This window comes from Folsomia candida, unplaced genomic scaffold, assembly GCF_002217175.1.
Source record: "Folsomia candida strain VU population unplaced genomic scaffold, ASM221717v1 Fcan01_Sc025, whole genome shotgun sequence".
NCBI classification, from domain to species: Eukaryota; Metazoa; Arthropoda; class Collembola; order Entomobryomorpha; family Isotomidae; genus Folsomia; species Folsomia candida.
Window position 1 is genome coordinate 51,866 of NW_019091217.1, and position 18,515 is coordinate 70,380.

An 18,515-nucleotide genomic window follows, 5' to 3' on the forward strand; every position below is an offset into this window, starting at 1 on the left:
TTTAGAAATCCAATTTCCGAGGACTGCAAAAGTTTCCCAAAATCCAAGAACTTTTCTTTTACCGAATTTACGAAACTCATACTCCATTTCAAGCGCATATCTACCCATTGTATTGTATCATATATATATGATACACAACTTTATACATAGGCCGCATTTCTTCGCTTGTCTATTTATGAACATACGGAATACTTATTTTAATTTTTTATTACATATTTCGTACAAGTCTTTATAAGATGGCGTGAATTTCAAATTTTAATATTAATTCGCGTAGCCCCAAACCAAATTGTCGTACAGCCTGTAGCAATCTCATTCGGGTATTGTTTAAGTACTGTAAAGCAGTCTGGTCCATATTTTGGTTGATTATCATATCATTCGCTGTATTTGTGTAATCACCCATTACGGAAAACGGTAACCGGGCAAGGTTGAAATCTTGACTTAACGCCTCTTTTACAACCCCGGGATCCTTCCCATAAATAAAAATATTCCTCCGAATTTCTTCTGAGAACGCAGATTTTGCAATGTTGGCTAGAACGTCGATCGATAATGGGGCTAAAATTATTTTTGCAATGCATAAACAATTCAGAAGTTTAGTACATAACATCATAATTCAAACCGTAAATAATAATTAAATATTTAATCACCATTACCATTAATAATAAAAATTTTGTCCACACATTCCGGATAGTTCTGAACGAATGTCGCTATATTTCTAACCATCATAGCAATACCTGGAAAATTTTAAATCTTTAACCTCGGACTGACAAAAACTCTCCATGTAGATTACAGAGATTACATGTAGATTACATGTAGACTTACATGCAGAACATGAATTTTCCTGTGGGTTAAATCCATCCAGGTTTACGAGCACGTTCCCACGAGTTATATTTTTATACTTTTCTGAATAATCCAGCCCCAATTTGCAAGCCCTGTCGATCATATGCTCATACAATCTGACCATCTGATCATACTTTCCTTGCTGGATCAAACGCCGGGCGTCGAAATTTCTCAGGTCAATCAAGACAACTGTAAAAAGGTTCATGAATCCATTTTAATATTTTGATACGCACAAACACATTTATTTTTGACACAAAGTTTAAATTCTGCAGGGTAGATTTTTAAATAACTGTCAAATAAATAAATTCCTAAATACTTCTGTAGACCAATTTGTAAAAGGCGACATCCTGTAGAACAGTACACATCATTTTCATAACTTATGTAACTTACACGGCCGCCCAGACTTATCTCGACCATCAAACATCAATAGGAAGTCACTTCTCCAACCTTCAATATCCTTTTGCAAATCAATTTTTTCATCAATTCCGTGCTCACTTCGCCACCGCAAGTGCTGAGTAATTGAGAAGAAATCAATAAATAAATATTCGTTATCTAATAACATACCGCCGAAATGTGTGTGCCGAGTAATCAAAATAATTTACCCGATATAGCCGTTCCTTTGCTGAATCTGGTTGAAAATTACTACCTGAAAATCAATTACACCGGTAACATTTAAATTTTAACTACATATAATTCTTCCCTACTTCGCAACCATTTAACTAGGTAAATTTCTTTCTTCATGTAATCAAAAGGCAGTCTGTCTTCCACCGTGGCACGAAACTATAAAAATCAACAAAATTTTTACAAACCTCATTTCTTCTCACAATTACGGGCGTTATCCTATTTATTTATTAACATTTTACTTTGTCCAAGAGTACTTTTTGATTCATGCTCAGGGTGATATCATTCTCAAACCTGGATAATTCTGCACTTCCAGCCAACGCAAATTCAAACAATATTATTAGATTACAAAAATATTTTAATTTTAAAATTTGCATTTTTTAAGTATTTTAACAATTTAGCTGTTCCAATATCAAGTTTCGCTTCCCTACTTTCAAGATTGCAACAATGTTGCGATTGCAATACAAAAAAAAGCGTTGAACATCTACAACATTTTCCCCTCCGGAAGTCTTTGTTTTGGTGCATGCTTTGTCTGGCCCACGTGTCGGGAAGGTTGGCCAGAATGCACGTGGCAGGAACTTGATAAGTACATAATTAATTAGTAATTAATTTATAAATGTGTCTACGTACAAATGTATATTGACACAGATGTATTTATATGTAAGTAAATATGCAAGCATACGTTCCGCATTACTGAGTATAGACAGGTATGCAGACTGTTGCACCTGCTCAAGATCTTGGGATTAGTTTTACGAGCTAATTCGGAATTTTAAAGATAACCTTTCCCAACGTAAGAATTACATGATTCAAACATTGTTAAGTAAATATGCACATACTGTTAGTTTGTTACCTTTTACAATTTATCAATTTATGGAATTTATCAACCCTTCATATGCATTTGGGCTTATTTAGATTTCTTAGCACATATGTATTTTAGTTATCTCTCGTTTATTCAGTTATGTATGGTCGCATTGGTGGAATTAATAATAACCACGTTCAGTTAAATACATAATATTCTCATTAATCCTTTCTAACCTGAAGCGTATTTATTTATGTATACCCAAGCTCTTTTTCAAAAATTATCCAACAATGTTGACCTCAATTTTCATTGTGCCGCGTGGAAGCTAAATATTAAATGTGCATCAAATAAATAATATTTGTATTATTGACCATTAGTCACATATTGAATACCTATAAACTATTAATAAAATCAATAACCCAAGGTATTGATATGGGGCTCTACCACGTGGTATTGGCACTATCTTCATAAAAAAACAGAAATTCACAAATATTTTACATATTTGTGAATTTCTGTTTTTTTATGATATATCTGTGACTTACACAGATCAATCGAGTATTTCCTGTTTATCGGGGTTCGATTGTTCTTTTTGAATTGTATATGGCTATAATTGTTTGCGAATAATAAATCTGACTATCTAGTATCTATCTATTGACATGGTAGTAGGTCAATATTGCATGGCTAAAATTTAATACTGCTCATTATTGAAATTATTACTATAAAGTACTATTTTTCTATTTTTTTCACTACTACTTTCATGCTACATGGAAGTATATGTGAAACATAATATGGAGTCACGCTGGCCAACGCTAATTTTTAGAGGGTCGTGTGGGGAACCCTTAAGAGATAGAAGGATGCGGTAAAGGGCATTTGACGCTCCTCTCAAATGTAGGGATAGGGTACGCTTACAGTTTTTCAAATTTTTCATTAGTGTTTGACCTAGTGACCTTTACGTGTAATATGGTCACGGGGACACTAAATATTTTTTCAAATGATCTGGGTGCACGGTATAGAAAAACCGGAAATAGGGTAACGTGTACAACAGATTTGTGCACAAAAAATATACGAAGCATTTTTCGAATTAAAGCCTCCCTGATGCGCGAAAATTCAAAATGATGCATTTTGGGTGACCTCAATCTCAACTACCTGCAGCAATGAGGAAACATTTTTTTGACCCAATCTCAACGGAATAATATTCTTGAGGGTCCAGAGGAGTGCTGTGTATGAAAAATTTCCGAAAAATTTGTTTCCTGAAAAAACTATGGCGGTTTAAGGAAAACAATTAAGCTCAAAGAAATGGTGGCACTATAGAGTACTCCTGGCAGCACATTACTTGCTAAAATTTGATAAGATGTCTTAATTGAAATTAGATTCATATATTATGTATTAAAAATAGAATTTTCCGCAGTTTTACTGCATAACTTGTAATACCGAGTTAATACAAAAGCGGTTGAGTCATATATCAATACCGCTAGTTTTTTCCTAGGTGAGGCCAAAAGCCGGAACGCTGGGCCCCAAAAACTGAATATGCTCAGTTGGGGCACGGCGTAAGCTAGTCTGCAAATAAGGTTGGCCTTGAAATGGTCTCACACGTGTCAATTTTTAACGATGCCTCGTATGCAAAAATGACAAGAGACCAAATAATTAGCTGATACAAGTTTGCACAATGCTTTTTCTGGAAATTTGAAAATTTTGAAATTTTATGTTGAAAATCGCAGTTAAAGTGGTCCTTGATACAAGACAATATATGCTCATAGCTGTAGATTAGGTAGAAAACATAATGCTCTTTCAACTTTATATTACACATTTTTCAGTACAATGTGAATTTATTGGCCAAAATGACGATTTCAAATATTTGGGTAGCACTCCACACAAATACATTCTTAAAACCTACCTCTTGCAGTTAAGGTGAGCTTAGCTCAGAGGCGATCATATCGAGGAGTTAATCATGAGGTGTCGGGTTCGATTCTCGGTAGTGGTTTTAAATTTTTTTGCAAATTTTTGCACATTTCTTAAATATTGTATGCATGATAACTTTTAAACGGAGTCGAATTTCGGCATGTGGTTATCACTAACCTTTTTCTTAAGACAACTTGGAGGTCATACGTCACGACCTTAGGTCATGACCGTGTTTTCGATGTAACGGGCCATGTGGGGTGTCGTTTGAAAGATAATTCAAAGACGCTCAAGAAAAATAATGACGCCCAAAGCTAGTGACCTTCCGTGACCTTAAAACACGGTCATAAAGTCAAAAATTTGAATGTGGTCGAATGTGGTGTGGGGTGTCGTTTGAAAGATAATTCAAAGATGTGGTAGGACTCACCGCCTAGCGCCAAGGGACTCACCCCCTAGCGCCTACTTTGTAGGACTCACCGCCTACCCCCTATATTCGCGGGACTCATCGCCTACCGCCTACATCAGACGGGACTCACCGCCTACCACCTACCATGGTTTGACTCATCGCCTACCGCCTACATAATATAGGACTCACCGCCTACATGTTATATAATATGTACCGCCTACCGCCTACCCTGTGCAAACGTTATTTTGTGGCTGAAGCATTGAAGAAGTGAGCTCATTCTGCGTTTGTTTGTTACACCAGATGATGGCTGATCTAATAAATTCTTCCCTCTGGACAAAACCTCCCCATGCAGTGTTTACGGTGGAATTAGAGCATACCGATTTGCAAACATTTAGGGCACACACACTTAAATTTCAACCCGTTTAAAGTTGTTCTGGGAGGTTTACGTTTAACCAATCAATACAATTGTATGTGCATACAATCCGTCCTCTTATTAACAAAACTTTTTTCATGTAGCAAGGAGTCAATTTTTTTTTTGAGTTTCGATGGAAATACTGGTTAGTTATTACATTCACAAATACTGGTATTACTAAATAATTGCATATTCATGCAATGATTTGAATTGGATAATATTATGAGCTGTCCATTACAAACGTTGAATCTAAATATGGGTTTGTCAATTTCAATCTTTATTTGTCTGCTCGTAGATATATACATGTAGTGGGTAAGACTACATGCCTATTGTTGTTGGATATAGGTAGGTTTGTAATGTAAAATATGAATACCCTGATCCTACGTACCTATGAATATCTACTTTGCATATAAAATATTTACAAGGCCAAAATTAGAAATGAGGACAAAACTACATAATTACGATATTGTGTATGTCGTAATTAGATTTTTATACCGTCGATGTGCATAAGACACGTATGTATTATTGCCCACGTATGTAAAGCGTCATACTGAAGGACAGATTTATCTAGTTTCTACGAATCCCTCGTGTATCTCCGCTTAAATATTATGTTATTCCCACACCCCAAAATTACTAGAAAGTTTTGAACTTCCTCTGTGTAAGTTTGAAATTTACAACCTCGTATTTTCGTAAAGTTTTCCTGGAAACTCAATTTCATTGCGGTCCGAACTACATACATCGGTCAGTACAATTTCCTATATGAGGGCAACTCGTGTTTTGTGTAGGTATTGGGACATTAAACGCCCCATCTCTTGGTTGCCATACCAACATCTAAGCATTTGCGTGCATTTGTGGACACACGTAAATTAAAACGGATCGAGATGAAACCCAGTTATATTTACATTATTTTATATCTTTGGGTCCATAACGCGTCAGGAGCTGGGTTACGGAATGGCGTTATTCCAGCATTTAACATCTTACTAGACAATCTGATATCCTGCGATGTGCAAATACTACACGACGGATCCTACAATAGTGTTGATTGGTTTAATGTAAACCTCCCAGTAAAAATTTTAAACATGGTGAAATTTAAGTTTGCGAGTCCAGAATATTTGCAAATTATATATTGAATATATTCAAATCGCGCGCTAGTTCGTCTCGTAAATTTGCAATCTTTATTTCCAGTCCTCACCTCAAAGTTGAAGAAGTAAGGGTTAGCCCCACACTTAACTTGCATCACTGGATAACTAGTGCGACTTACGGTCAATTTAAATATCACGAATTATCCGATTACGATGGTAGTATGGTTCCACATAATGTAAGATGCGACGATATTGTTATGACATTTGTCACTACACCTATTATGAGGAAATGGTTGGGATCCGTGTATTTTTGGACTAATGTGCGGCACCGAATATCTGTTATTTTTATTTCATTCGAAAACCAAGTCGAACTTTGCGCATGGTCTGCTCATTTATGGGACGACGACATTTCAGTATCTTATCTGGATACAAATTTAATATGTCACAAAACAGCATATCGATTAAGTAAGCGGGAAGGCAGTGCTAGTATTGAGAATATTAAAAATATTGCAACGCTTTCACCAGGATGGTGCTACGAAGGTCAAGGTAAACCAGATCTTAAACAATGGAACTGTAATGCACAGCAAAATCCATTTAACATCACGCAAACGCAAACGCGTTCAGAGACAGTTATGCAAATTATAAGCTGCTCGGTAAACGAGACAATAACCTTTTCAAAAAGCTGTGGCAGTTACACCTTCAGATTTGAGGTTGAATCCTTGATAGGTCCTGAATCTCTCGTTACTAAAACTTCAGGTTATCAATTTTTAACATGTTATCGACATGAATATATCACGTTCGAATTGTATATTACGCCATATAAACCAATGATGTGGCTGTCGTTGGTAATATCGATAATTACCATTACAGTATTCATGTCACTATACAAATATTACCGTGGATTTGGTAATATTTCATTTGCTCCCTGGTTATTTATTTTGGCCACAATTTTCGAGGAGACTGGCCATCTCCCTGTGAAAATTGGTGTGGACTCGATTTGCCGCCTAACGCTCGGCTCATGGTGTCTGGTCTCTGTTATTCTGACAAATTGCTATAATGGAATTATGATATCTGAACTTAACTCGCCACTCAGAGCCTTTCGCCCAACCTTATTTGACCATCTGATATGTGAGAGGTTGGGGCAGGGCGATATGACAAAATTGCCCAACTCTATGAGCAGCCATCAGGAATCATTGGTCTCCATGAAGAATCAAAATTATTCCGTGCTAGTGAATTCACCCGAGGTTATATTTAAACATGGATATAAAAGGGTAGAGTGGTACCTGTACGTACTTTTTGTCTTAGCCAATATTAAACACATGTACACAAACGATCCATATGGGAATGAGCATATCAGGGAGCTTAAAAATCCATTCGCATCCAATAAATGTTTTCACTTGCTGTCACTATCAAGTCGAGATGTATCGGGATATCCCAACTTTCCAGAGTTCCTTGAGTATATGTACGACTATTTTTGGTGGAACTTTCGGAATGAGAAACAATCAAGTGTTTTTAGCAAAAATTCATTTCTATTGGTCAGCTTACTAGATCCTAGACATGTCCATCATCCGACAGCTTTTAATTATTCGAACCCTAAACAGACCGAGCTTCAGGTGCGAAGAAGTGTTGAGGAAGAGTTAGTGGATTGTGGGAAATCAGTCTTGATCGTAAAATCTGACGAAATTGAAGCCGAATTTCAATTCGTGAGGAGGCACTATCCTTCCAAAGAATTTTATAAAGGTAAGGAAATTCTGCGGATGGTTAATTCCGGCTGGACATTTTATGACGGTGGAATAACGAAAGTTCCTGAATATTTCAAAAGCTTGATTTGGAGTGGAATCTACGGTAGACTACAGGAGGAAGCAATGCGAAGGAAATACTTGCATCGTACGCCGACTAGAAAGAGTGAAATTGCTGGATTGGCGCCGACAGTTGAGTTAGGCGGGACAATCCTAACATTATTCATTATTTGCGGGGCGATATTTTTATTGGCAAGTTTTGTACTTGTGATTGAAATCCGTGTCTGGGTTTTTAAATTTACTAAAGGTATTATAAGTTCATTGCGAACGAATATTAGTTTCATGTGGTCAAATGTATTTAGTAGAAAAATGGTTTCGTGACTTAATGACAGTTTAACAGTAAATCACAATCAGGTAACAAAGATATGATAAGAGCAATAGTCGTTGAAGTTTGCCACGTTTGTCATTCATTGAAGTCGGAACTATTATTATACTTTTTATATAATTAAGGATTCTAAATGTTCATCAATAAGCTGAGTTATTCGTGTACCGTGCTACGTATGACGATGTTAGAATTTAAGTATTTAATGTAAATTCTAGGATAAACCAAAACTATCGGAATCATCATACATCCCTAACGTTTCGGATGTTCCTAGTTAAGTAGACCAGGGATTATTATTATAGTGATGATGGTTTAATGCATACTTATTATGTACGCTTTATAAGGGTAGACTTAGTTATTAATAAACACAATCGTTATATGATCCGGGCCAATTATTATTTTCGTAATTAAAAACATAATCACGTAACACAGAATAATCGACATCTCAATTATTTATTATTATCATATTTTGCTATCGTTACATCCTTGTGCGAAAGACCTAATCTCTTTTTCCCCCAACAATGTGGCTTCAATTTCTCGCAATGTTTCAAAACAGGTGGCGTTCCCGGTAAAATCCTCGTTTTCAAATCCCGTCCAACTCGACCTCCCAGTAAGAACCGCATATTTTGGAACAAATCCAAAATTAGTGGCAGATAAACCCGTAAAAGTTAGTTCAATTCCAGACGAAATATCAAAATTGGCCCCACTGTAAATTGAAATTGAAGGCGTCATTGTTTCCAACGGTCCCGTAAACCTTAAAGACATAATTGAATGAATTGTCCCATTGTGGCAGAATATGCTTCCATCATCCGAAATAAATACGAACATCCGCGGGTTGCTGTAATTCGTCTCATTGAAGCCCTGCCAACTATAGAAATAAGTAGAATATTTTACATCCCGCAATACGAACCAACACTCTACATACCGTTGAAACAACGGTCTACCGCACCACTCCATACATGTGTATACCACTGTGCTAACAAATGTATCACCGAGGGATAATAATTTGTTTCAATCTTTGAAGAAATGCAACCACAAAGTAAGTATATAACACTACCAACAGTGTAACAAATTTATTACCATGGCTGTATACATAGTAATGTATATAGAGAGAACACGGGTTAACACGTTATTACCATAGTTTTTAGAGTCTGCAATAGATATTTATATTTGAAAATAAATCTTACTATCCGTTTCCGCACCACGACTTTACTTCCTTCAATAAGACTGAATAATGTCGCAAAAGGTCGGATCGGCTAGTTTTTAAATAATTATAATACTTTAGGTTATTGTATGTAATCCAAACTTTAGAAGGGGAACATAATGAACACATATCTGACCTCCTTTTCGATGAAAGCCCATAATTGACTTATTGTGTCCAACAGAGTTTATCTGACATGTTTAATGTCATCCATTGATTATTGAGTGATGCAGCCTTATGCAACTAAATAATTTGTGTAACTATTTGCACAGATAAAGTGAAGTTTACCTATTTAAAGTTAAACAATTTATTATTGGTAATATGTAAGGACGTTTTTTAACTAATCGGTAAAAATTTGTAAGTGATCTCGTAGTAATTCAGTAATAATGAATCATTAATCGTAATACTTGATCTCTACAATTACAAAATCTATATTATTACGGCCTCTAAAAAGTTACCAAGGCTGCCCCCTTGGGATGAAGATTTTTCAAAAAGTTACAAATTGATGAAGTTGCGAATCTTTTTCCGCGAATCTGGGCACGTTTCAAATTATGAAAGTTTAATTATCTCAGTTCAGGGTTGCAAGTGATATATATCACCTAGTGAGATTTAATGAGATTTAATGATATATATCTATTATCTCACTAGGCCCTGAGAAATATGAGATAAATGAGAAATATTAATTTTTAATACAAAAACTTGTGCGAAATTTAAAACTAACAATAATAAATTTAATTTCCTGATAAACACAAAGTGACCTGCCGAACTATACTGGAAGATAAAGAACTCCAAGCCACAATGCCAATCTTCACTTTTAGGGCTTCCCACGGGACGGGATTTCGGACCGAAATCCCGTACCGAAACCGAAATTTTCCCGAAACCAAAACCCGAATACCGAAATTTTCGGTACGGGACGGGACGAGTTTTTTGTCCAGAAATCAAATCGGGACGGGACAGGTTTCGGGTCGGGACGACGCTTGTCCCGTCCCGGTCCATCCCGACGGGACGGGACATCGCGAATTCTTTAAAAATTCTTAGTTTTGTCCAATTTTTTTCGATCATTAATAGAAATAACTCATTAAATGTTGTTGCGATATTAAAATTTTTATATAAATCTCATATTTATAGAATTTTTGCATTTATTGCACTTATAAATTCTAAATACTCCGTAATTTTAACGATTGGGTTCAAATGCCAACACAAATGTCATTTGACCAAATTGGGTTTACTTTGAAAATATTTAATATGTTGACTAGAGTTGCCCATGAGGTGAGTTGAGGTGAGTTATACCCCAACTCACCTCACCTCATTTATAAGTGAGGTGAGTTGGTGAGTTAATGAGTTGACCAAAATAGCAACTCACCTCAACTCACCTCAACTCACGAATAAGTGAGGTGAGTTAAATGAGTTATATGAGTTGAAAAAAAACCATAAAATTACACAAAACAACCATAAACCAACCAAAAAATGTCTACTACTAGTAAAAACAACTCAATTATTCATTACTATTAATCAATTACTAATTTTGAATTAATATTATAGAGAAAAAACTATGAATCTGACAATTGTCAATCTTGAAAACTTCTAAATGAGTTAAATGAGGCAACTCATGAGTTAACCCACCTCACCAACCTTCAGCTCACCTCAACTCATCATATTTTCAACTCACTCATTTATAAATGAGTTGAGGAATATTCCAACTCACCTCACCTCATAACTTATTTCACCTCATTTAAGGTGAGTTTGCCTCACCTCATGGGCAACTTTAATGTTGACTAAAATTGTAGTTTTATTTATTAATTAAATTTTTTAGATCAGTTTTTTGTACTTTTTAACCATGTTTACACTCATTTCAAATTGAAAATGAAATTATTACTAACATATATCATTTTTTTACGTAACTTGAATTTATACAACGACTTCTATAAACTGAACTACTAATAAGATACTGGAAATTTTCAAAATATTTGAAATTATGAGTCGTAAAAAAATTTGCGGTATTTTTAATAATTTAATGGAAAAATCGGGATGTCCCGTTCCGATCGGGATGGACCGGGACGGGACGGGTTTCGGGACGGGATGACCAACCGTCCCGTCCCGACCAGAAACAAGATGTCCAGAAGATTTTCGGGACGGGACGGGATGCCCTCATCCCGTCCGGTGGGAAGCCCTATTCACTTTATCAATTTAGTTCGTATATTAAAATCACAGATTCTTACACAGTAAGATTTGTGGTGGAATTAATATGGACTAATTTATGACGAGATGGTGACGGAATAATCGGGTTGGGAGTTATCACATTTCGTCGATTTAAGCACGCGTAGGCACACAGATTTATTAATCTATACTTATCATTAATACAAATATTGAATCAGAGTAGCCCATCCTTTGACTGTCTGTCCGTCCCGAAAGATTGACTTCAAGGTTATTGATAAGCTATCGCTTCAATGTTTTAATTATGGGTAATTTGAAGTCATATATGAAGAATAACCTTCTAGTTCATGTCTAATAAAACCAAGTGGAGGTATCATAGGATTACGGAATTTACATCGTAATCACTTGGACATGCCTTTGGCAATCAACCAATCCACGAACTGTCATTTAAGTTCAATCCGACCGACTAAGAAATTTGGGATGTGAACTTGAACCAAAGTTACTTATGTGCATATATATGGATGCGATGGATGGATGCGATTGTGGGATACGTATGAAGTGAAAAAAATATTTTTATTAGATTCGAATAACTTGTTCTCTCAACACATGTATGTATGGAGATGAACTATTAATAAATTTATCAGACGGTTCGGAAATGCCTTAACGTTCATTGTGCGAAATAAAATATTCCGTTACACGTTAACCTTATTTCCTAGGAAATAACTCAAAATAATGGCTGATAGGAGGAGCGAATTAAAAATTAACATTGTGTCAAACTTATCCGTTTCAATGTCATTATTTCGGAGTTCCTCCTTCTTTACTAGTTTGACGAGGAATATAATCCCGTAACAGAATGCAACTACGGCATTTATTATAGCCCAAAGCTTCATGAAAGTCTCCTGTAAATTTTACAAATCCGTTTTTTTAACAAAAATTGAAATCATTGCAAAACATCTGCACAGAATTTTTTGCACACATACCTTAAATGTGAGTAGGGCAGAGGTAAAAAGCTGAACGAGACCAATTATCATGGCGGCAAGGGCGCAGATGAAAAACTTGGAGGCTTTATCTGAATATGAGGAATATTCTTCCCGGTTGAAAATATTGACGATCAAACTTTGTGTAGAGATTAATTGAGCGGCGAGAAACTAGGAGAAATTAATTAGTTATTCTGAATTAAAAGCGAAGTAAAAGAAATTAAATTAAGATTCAGGATACTAACGGCAAATAAGAGTCCCACAATGGCGTTGGGTTCTGCCATCTTTACAATTACAAATTTTTGGTTTGTAAATCTTATTTTTTTGGGAGCTGTGGATATTTTGCTGGTTCGGTAGGAGGGTGGCCGATTTATGAGGTTGAGCGTTATCAAATTTGGTTCGTTTATGCAACCCAAATAGTTTTGTTAATCAGTGACCCAATAAAATTGGTGCGTGATAAGATACGATTTCTATGCGCTGGGTTCGTTCATTCAATTCTGTCACTTTCGAGTGTAGTTTTTGGACTGGCTTGAAAATGAGTCAGTTCCAGGCAGATACACATTTCCACATTACAAGGTACACATTCTATAAGTTAATCACAAAACAAGCAAGCAAACAAACAAGCAAATATAATTAACAGTAATAAGATAAGGATAATAGCATAATAGCATAAAGGATTTCTCTAGGAAATAGAGCTGTGCACAGGGCCGGGTATGGCAGGGTATACCCTGTGCCCGCCCTACCCTACCCTAGGGCGTAGGGTAGGGCGGGTATTTGTACAATTGAGTTCAGCAGGGTACAGGGCGGCCATGGTTTTACTCCGCAGGGTACGCAGGGTTGCCAGGGCGCGTAGGGTTTTACCCGATCCCCAAAAAATTAGAAAAACATATTTTTTTAGAAAATTTAATACAGAAATTTTATATTCATATTGTATTGTTAAGTAAAAAGATTTTCCACGATTATGGTCGTTGTATTAATTCTTTTAGCTGTATTTTAACCCAGGAATTATAGCATGGGGCTCATAGGGTAGTCATTTTATGGACAAAATCGTAGAGTACCCGCCGTACCATGGAGGGTAGGGTAGGGCGGGTTTCTCAGTCAGCAGGGTCGGGCGGGCCGGGTATTTTCTTCAAACCGATTCAGCAGGGTAGGGCAGGGCGGGTTTCTCAGTCAGCAGGGTAGGGCGGGCAGGGTTTTTAAAATACTGAGCCCTGCACAGCTCTACTAGGAATACATGATGAGTTTTAACCACTCCCCTGGGATTGGGTGTGGTTTTATGACAGTAGTCATGATGACTTTTTTTTAGAAGCCCTTGGTATGTAGTACCTTTAGAATGGTACCAATATTGAGGAGGGTCGAAATTTGGTGACCTCATGACTTGTGACCTTCAAGAGGTATGACCTGTGACCTTAAACTATAATTTTCTGACTATTTGGATGTTCATATAATGTTTCGAAAACAAAACACCAAAAATCAAAGTAATGCATGCGTGCACCTTATGCATGTAGTCACGTGATCGGTGAGTTGTCCCTCATTTATTTCCTTGGACTTTCCAATAGACTGACTCGACTCTCGCATCTGGGCTGGGTCTCTCTACGTCAAAGTGGCTGGTTGGGATAGAATTTTCACGCGCCAAAAGCACGTGCCCATAAGATTAACATTGGAAGCGGCCAGATTTTGAATTTGAATCTATCCTATTTAGATCTGGGCTTCACAATACCTTCCTTAATTTTTTACATACACCTCATTTTCAACTGTGAAAGTTGAACAAATAGCCTCCAACTTTTATGCACAATTGGGAATGATCATAGTAATTTTTGTAACCCTTAATCAATTAATTAATTAATTACCTTTATTATGTAAGCATTACTCTCAAATACACATTATTATATTTACGAATCATCAGAGTCGCATAATTTCCTCGTTTCACACAAATCCAATATAATTTTTTTTAGAGTAAAATTTAACATTTTCATATGTCTCAAAATATAATAAATATTTTGTATTTGTAAACAACGTTTACAAATGTTATAACATTTTTTAAACTATGTACTAGTTTCCTTCAATTTTGTTCTGCATTCCTCAATTCCTGAATTTTCCTGTATTACATTTTTCTCAATCGTACGTTATACAACGGAATTTATTTTAACTAATAAGCTACACATCCATTGAAAATAAATTTACATATTTTACATAAATAATCATATTATTATAATAAACATCTAGAAACTACCCAAGTAGAATTTTGCGAATGCTCACGTGAATTTCACCTCAGTCACGTGAGCTTGGCCGCTTTTGCGACGTGAAATTCACATGAAATTTAAGTGATGTCGAGTGATCACTAAAATTTTACGTGAATTTCAGGTCGCAAAAGCGGCCAAACTCACGTGATTTGAGGTGAAATTCTCGTGAGCATTCGCAAAATTCAAAATGATATCATTTTGATTTTTGGTTACAGAAATCAAAAAAAAAATAAATAGCCCCTTACAAGTACGCTTTGTGACGCACATTAATTAAGTAGCAGAAATTTATTTCTAAAAATTCATATTTCCATTAAGAATCTAAATCCTTACACATATATACGGTAAACTGTTACATGAACATTCATTCACTGTCAGCAGGGAATTCCACAAATCAAATGTACTCCAAACTCTCGCTGTCACTTTTCCGAAATCTCACCAGAACCTCACCTACTTTCAAGCCCTTCCCATCTCCATCACAGTCGCCCTCTCCACTTCCGGTCACCAGCAATCCCATAGCAATCCCCATCTTAATCCATTCCTTAACCTCATCCGCCCTCCTTCGTAATCTCCTCTCCTCCAAATATTCATACCTTACATTGGGAAACGTAGCTGCAACCCGATCCAGAAACCTACTCGACTTTTCCCACTCCCAACAATTGCATACAGAATACGAGCAGCCTTTCGTTCTATCATTTCCCACCATCAACCTGAACCTATCTCTTGGAGGGAGCGGGACATCCAATTTCCGCAGTGTCTCACAAACTGCAATATTTCCCGGGAGGAATGTCGCATACAAAAACTGCGCGCTCGACTCGAAACATATCTCCGGATCAGTATTATTTCTCGACCAAGTTTTACATTGAACCACGAGACTCTCCAAGACTGGAAACTGCTTCCCATAATCAATTCTAATCCTATTTGCGACATCCTCAGTTTCGAATTTGAATCGAATACTTGGCACAGCGCGGCATTCAGACCTTATGTCGCGCGAAATTTTAAAAATCTTCAACTTTTCCATGATCGGAATCTCAATCACGTTACTCCCCACGCCAAACCAGTCTATCCCTGAGATGTGAACGTGCTCCAGAGATGGCGCAAATACACGTAATAAAATGACACCAGCCGTGTCACAACGTGCCACATTAAATTCCAACCTCGTCAAGTAAATTAGTGGCATATTTGACTCCCAAAAACTTCGAATACTAGGATCAACTTCGCCGTCGCTATGAATTGACATCAATTCCATTCTAGGAAAAGGAGGCGAGTTTCCACTAAAAAGAAAATTACCACCTAGTTCTTCAACATTTTTAAATTTAACCACCCTTGCGTTTGGGAACAGTGGGGCAAATTTAGCCACAATTGTTTCAATAGACGCCAACCCACGTTCCCAAACGCCCCAGCCGTCCCGCAAGATTCGAGTTTTGTCAAACTTAACCTTCCGGATCTGAGGGAACACTAAATCATTTCGTGTATTAAAATCAGCCAGAAATCCTGCCAAGTTTCCACGCCGTTGCAATCTATTCGGATAAACCAGAAATGGCACCAAATGCAGCCATGTCAATCTATCCCCAAGAATTTTTATAATTTCGAACAACTCTACGGTATCGGGTCCTTCATCCAAGAAAACGTCGATTTTCAGGTGTCTCACCCTTTTTCGATTTTCAACCGCGAAGATCTTAAATCTTCGCAGAAATTCGGTCAAATCCGCACAATTAGTCCAACCAATTTCGACTCGTTCTCGATTATATGGACCTTCCATCTTCCCGTCTTGCGATAGACTCACTCGAGATTTAATCCTAGTACGGAGATGTCTTCGAGCTTCTTCTTCCCATTTGGAATTAACTTGGGTGCAGACTATCAAATCTTTAACTTGGATATAGTTCATCACTTTGGATACAATCTAGACAACAAATTTCACCCAGTTTTGCATATCCGAGTTATTATACGCAACTTAGTAATAGTTAAAATATCAATATTAATATGTAATACCTCGTGTAGCATTGTGGCCAAGTGGGATCCTTTATTACCTCGAATGTCTTCCATCATTACCATATATATTTCTGATAAATATCACAAAACTTGTAAAATTACAGATGACAAATATGTACAACAATCGTTGCTTAAAATATACATACTCACGAACTAAACGCATAACAATGTACTTAATAAACTGTGTATCTAATAAAAAACATATCTACAAATATGTCCTTACCAAATGATGATACGATTCATGTCTTCTTAAATTACTAGAACTCTTCCTACATATTTTCCAAGTACGGATCAACGAACTGAAACATCTTTAGCCGAATCTTGCAACTCCCAACCTCTTCCATCAGCTATGCAAGTTACTGCCACTAAAATAAACCTGGCGAGTTAAGTTCACTATAAATAATATATCCTCCAAATGGGGTCCATTCTTTGAATAAATATTAAATAAAGGTACAAAATAAGTAAGCAACTACGTGCCTAAGTAACTGCATAAATACGTACCTAGCTTAACATGAACAGTTGATTTTGTGACGAAAGTCAAACCCATTCCGGACTGGAAACTCAACATACATCGCGGAGTAAGCGTGTATATTAATGCCTATTAGACGACTGCGAGACTTATCTATAAAAAAAAATTGTTGCAGTCAAGGTAGTGGAATGACCCTTCTCAATAATCCGAAAAAGGTCTTCAAAGGCGCCACCATGCCTTCACCCTTTCAGGTTCCCACCGTAATACTGTAGAAACTCGGCAAGGAAGATGCATTTAATAGGAGACAGGTATTCAAGAACCTTGCTCTTGGTTACGCTGCGAAGGTAAATTGACCTGTTACAAGTTTATTTTAGCAACCGTACATACATCTAAAATTCAGACACCTATCTATGCTAGAGTGGCCATTAGAAGTCGTGGCGATGCAGAATTTTGACCCGACAATGGTCAAAACTCGATTTTGAAAATTTCAAATTTTTGTTATTATATTGCGAATATGACTGACATTAACGGTCACATTCTTAATGCCATTTTTTCGCCCTGAGTGGGAGTGGCCACTCACACTCACTGAATTTCATATTCTTAATGAAAATTTTCTCCACTCATTTGAGTGGAGACTTTGAAAAAAGGTGAGTGAACTTTCGGTCATGTAGATGAGTGGAACTTTGCAAATTTTCACAGTTCATATTCCCAATGACTTTTTTTTTCTCCACTCAACGAAATTTTTGAAAGCTTCACTCAATTTCGCGAGTTACTCAGCGAGCTACCTTTGGAGTCCACTCACGGCGTTAACCTCCTTTAAAATTGAATTATTTCACGTACTAATTTATATTTGTGAAAAATATTTACAACACCTTCTGAAAAACTATTTTCTTGGTCAATTACGTAAGAAATTAATTAATTATAATGATCATTACAAATACTTGATATGTTATGTTTTGAATTATTTCCTTTGTAATATTTTCTCTCTTTCTCTTCTTTTTCAAATATAAACTTTTTACCTTATCCAGAGTGATATTGAGGATGAGTAATGTATACATTTTCTAAACTATTTTTTGCAGTTTCAATTTTGAGAATGTTTATAAATTTGAAATACAACCTGTTTACATATTATCATTGCATTTGTTGATCTGTAAATTAATTAATTTAATGTTCTCCCTATGATATTCTTAATTCATGCGAATATTCTTCTCCTCTCTCTCAATTTGCATATCGAGTAGTTTCAATTTTTTAACTTGCAGTTCCTCTTCCAACGAAATAATTATCTCGTGTCCGGCTAAAAGTTTCCGC

At 36.4% G+C, this 18,515-nt stretch overlaps 2 protein-coding genes across 6 annotated transcripts; one reads left to right on the forward strand and one right to left on the reverse strand.

Moving 5' to 3' along the window:
- Positions 1 to 189: 189 nt before the first annotated feature.
- Positions 190 to 13,032, reverse strand: LOC110859359 (protein real-time). 5 transcript variants are annotated; one of them, XM_035859415.1, is made up of 9 exons: positions 9,515 to 9,656; positions 9,362 to 9,430; positions 1,701 to 1,762; positions 1,542 to 1,617; positions 1,440 to 1,465; positions 1,228 to 1,348; positions 820 to 1,026; positions 651 to 731; positions 190 to 552 (listed from the first exon to the last, which is right to left on the reverse strand). In XM_035859415.1, exons 3-9 carry the CDS (start codon positions 1,725 to 1,727, stop codon positions 230 to 232), a joined length of 861 nt encoding a protein of 286 aa, XP_035715308.1. In that variant the 5' UTR covers positions 1,728 to 1,762; positions 9,362 to 9,430; positions 9,515 to 9,656; the 3' UTR covers positions 190 to 229. The 5 variants fall into 5 exon arrangements, 4 of the variants coding, with proteins under 4 accessions (XP_035715308.1, XP_035715307.1, XP_035715309.1 ...); XM_035859414.1 differs by having other exon boundaries at positions 1,440 to 1,483; XM_035859416.1 differs by lacking the exon at positions 1,701 to 1,762 and having other exon boundaries at positions 1,440 to 1,483.
- Positions 1,769 to 8,993, forward strand: LOC118438728. Its single transcript, XM_035859413.1, has 2 exons — positions 1,769 to 7,793; positions 7,876 to 8,993. Exons 1-2 carry the CDS (start codon positions 6,275 to 6,277, stop codon positions 7,878 to 7,880), a joined length of 1,524 nt encoding a protein of 507 aa, XP_035715306.1. The 5' UTR covers positions 1,769 to 6,274; the 3' UTR covers positions 7,881 to 8,993.
- Positions 13,033 to 18,515: the final 5,483 nt, after the last annotated feature.

Excerpts from the sequence above, each read along its gene's own strand:
- LOC110859359 (XM_035859414.1), bottom strand. The coding sequence starts at position 1,727 with ATGAATCAAAAAGTACTCTTGGACAAA. Across the intron at positions 732-819 it reads GGAAAATTCATGTTCTGCAT|GTATTGCTATGATGGTTAGA; the intron begins GTAAGTCTACAT and ends AAAATTTTCCAG. Across the intron at positions 553-650 it reads CAAAATTTTTATTATTAATG|CCCCATTATCGATCGACGTT; the intron begins GTAATGGTGATT and ends AAATAATTTTAG.
- LOC118438728 (XM_035859413.1), top strand. The coding sequence starts at position 6,275 with ATGGTTCCACATAATGTAAGATGCGACGATATTGTTATGACATTTGTC.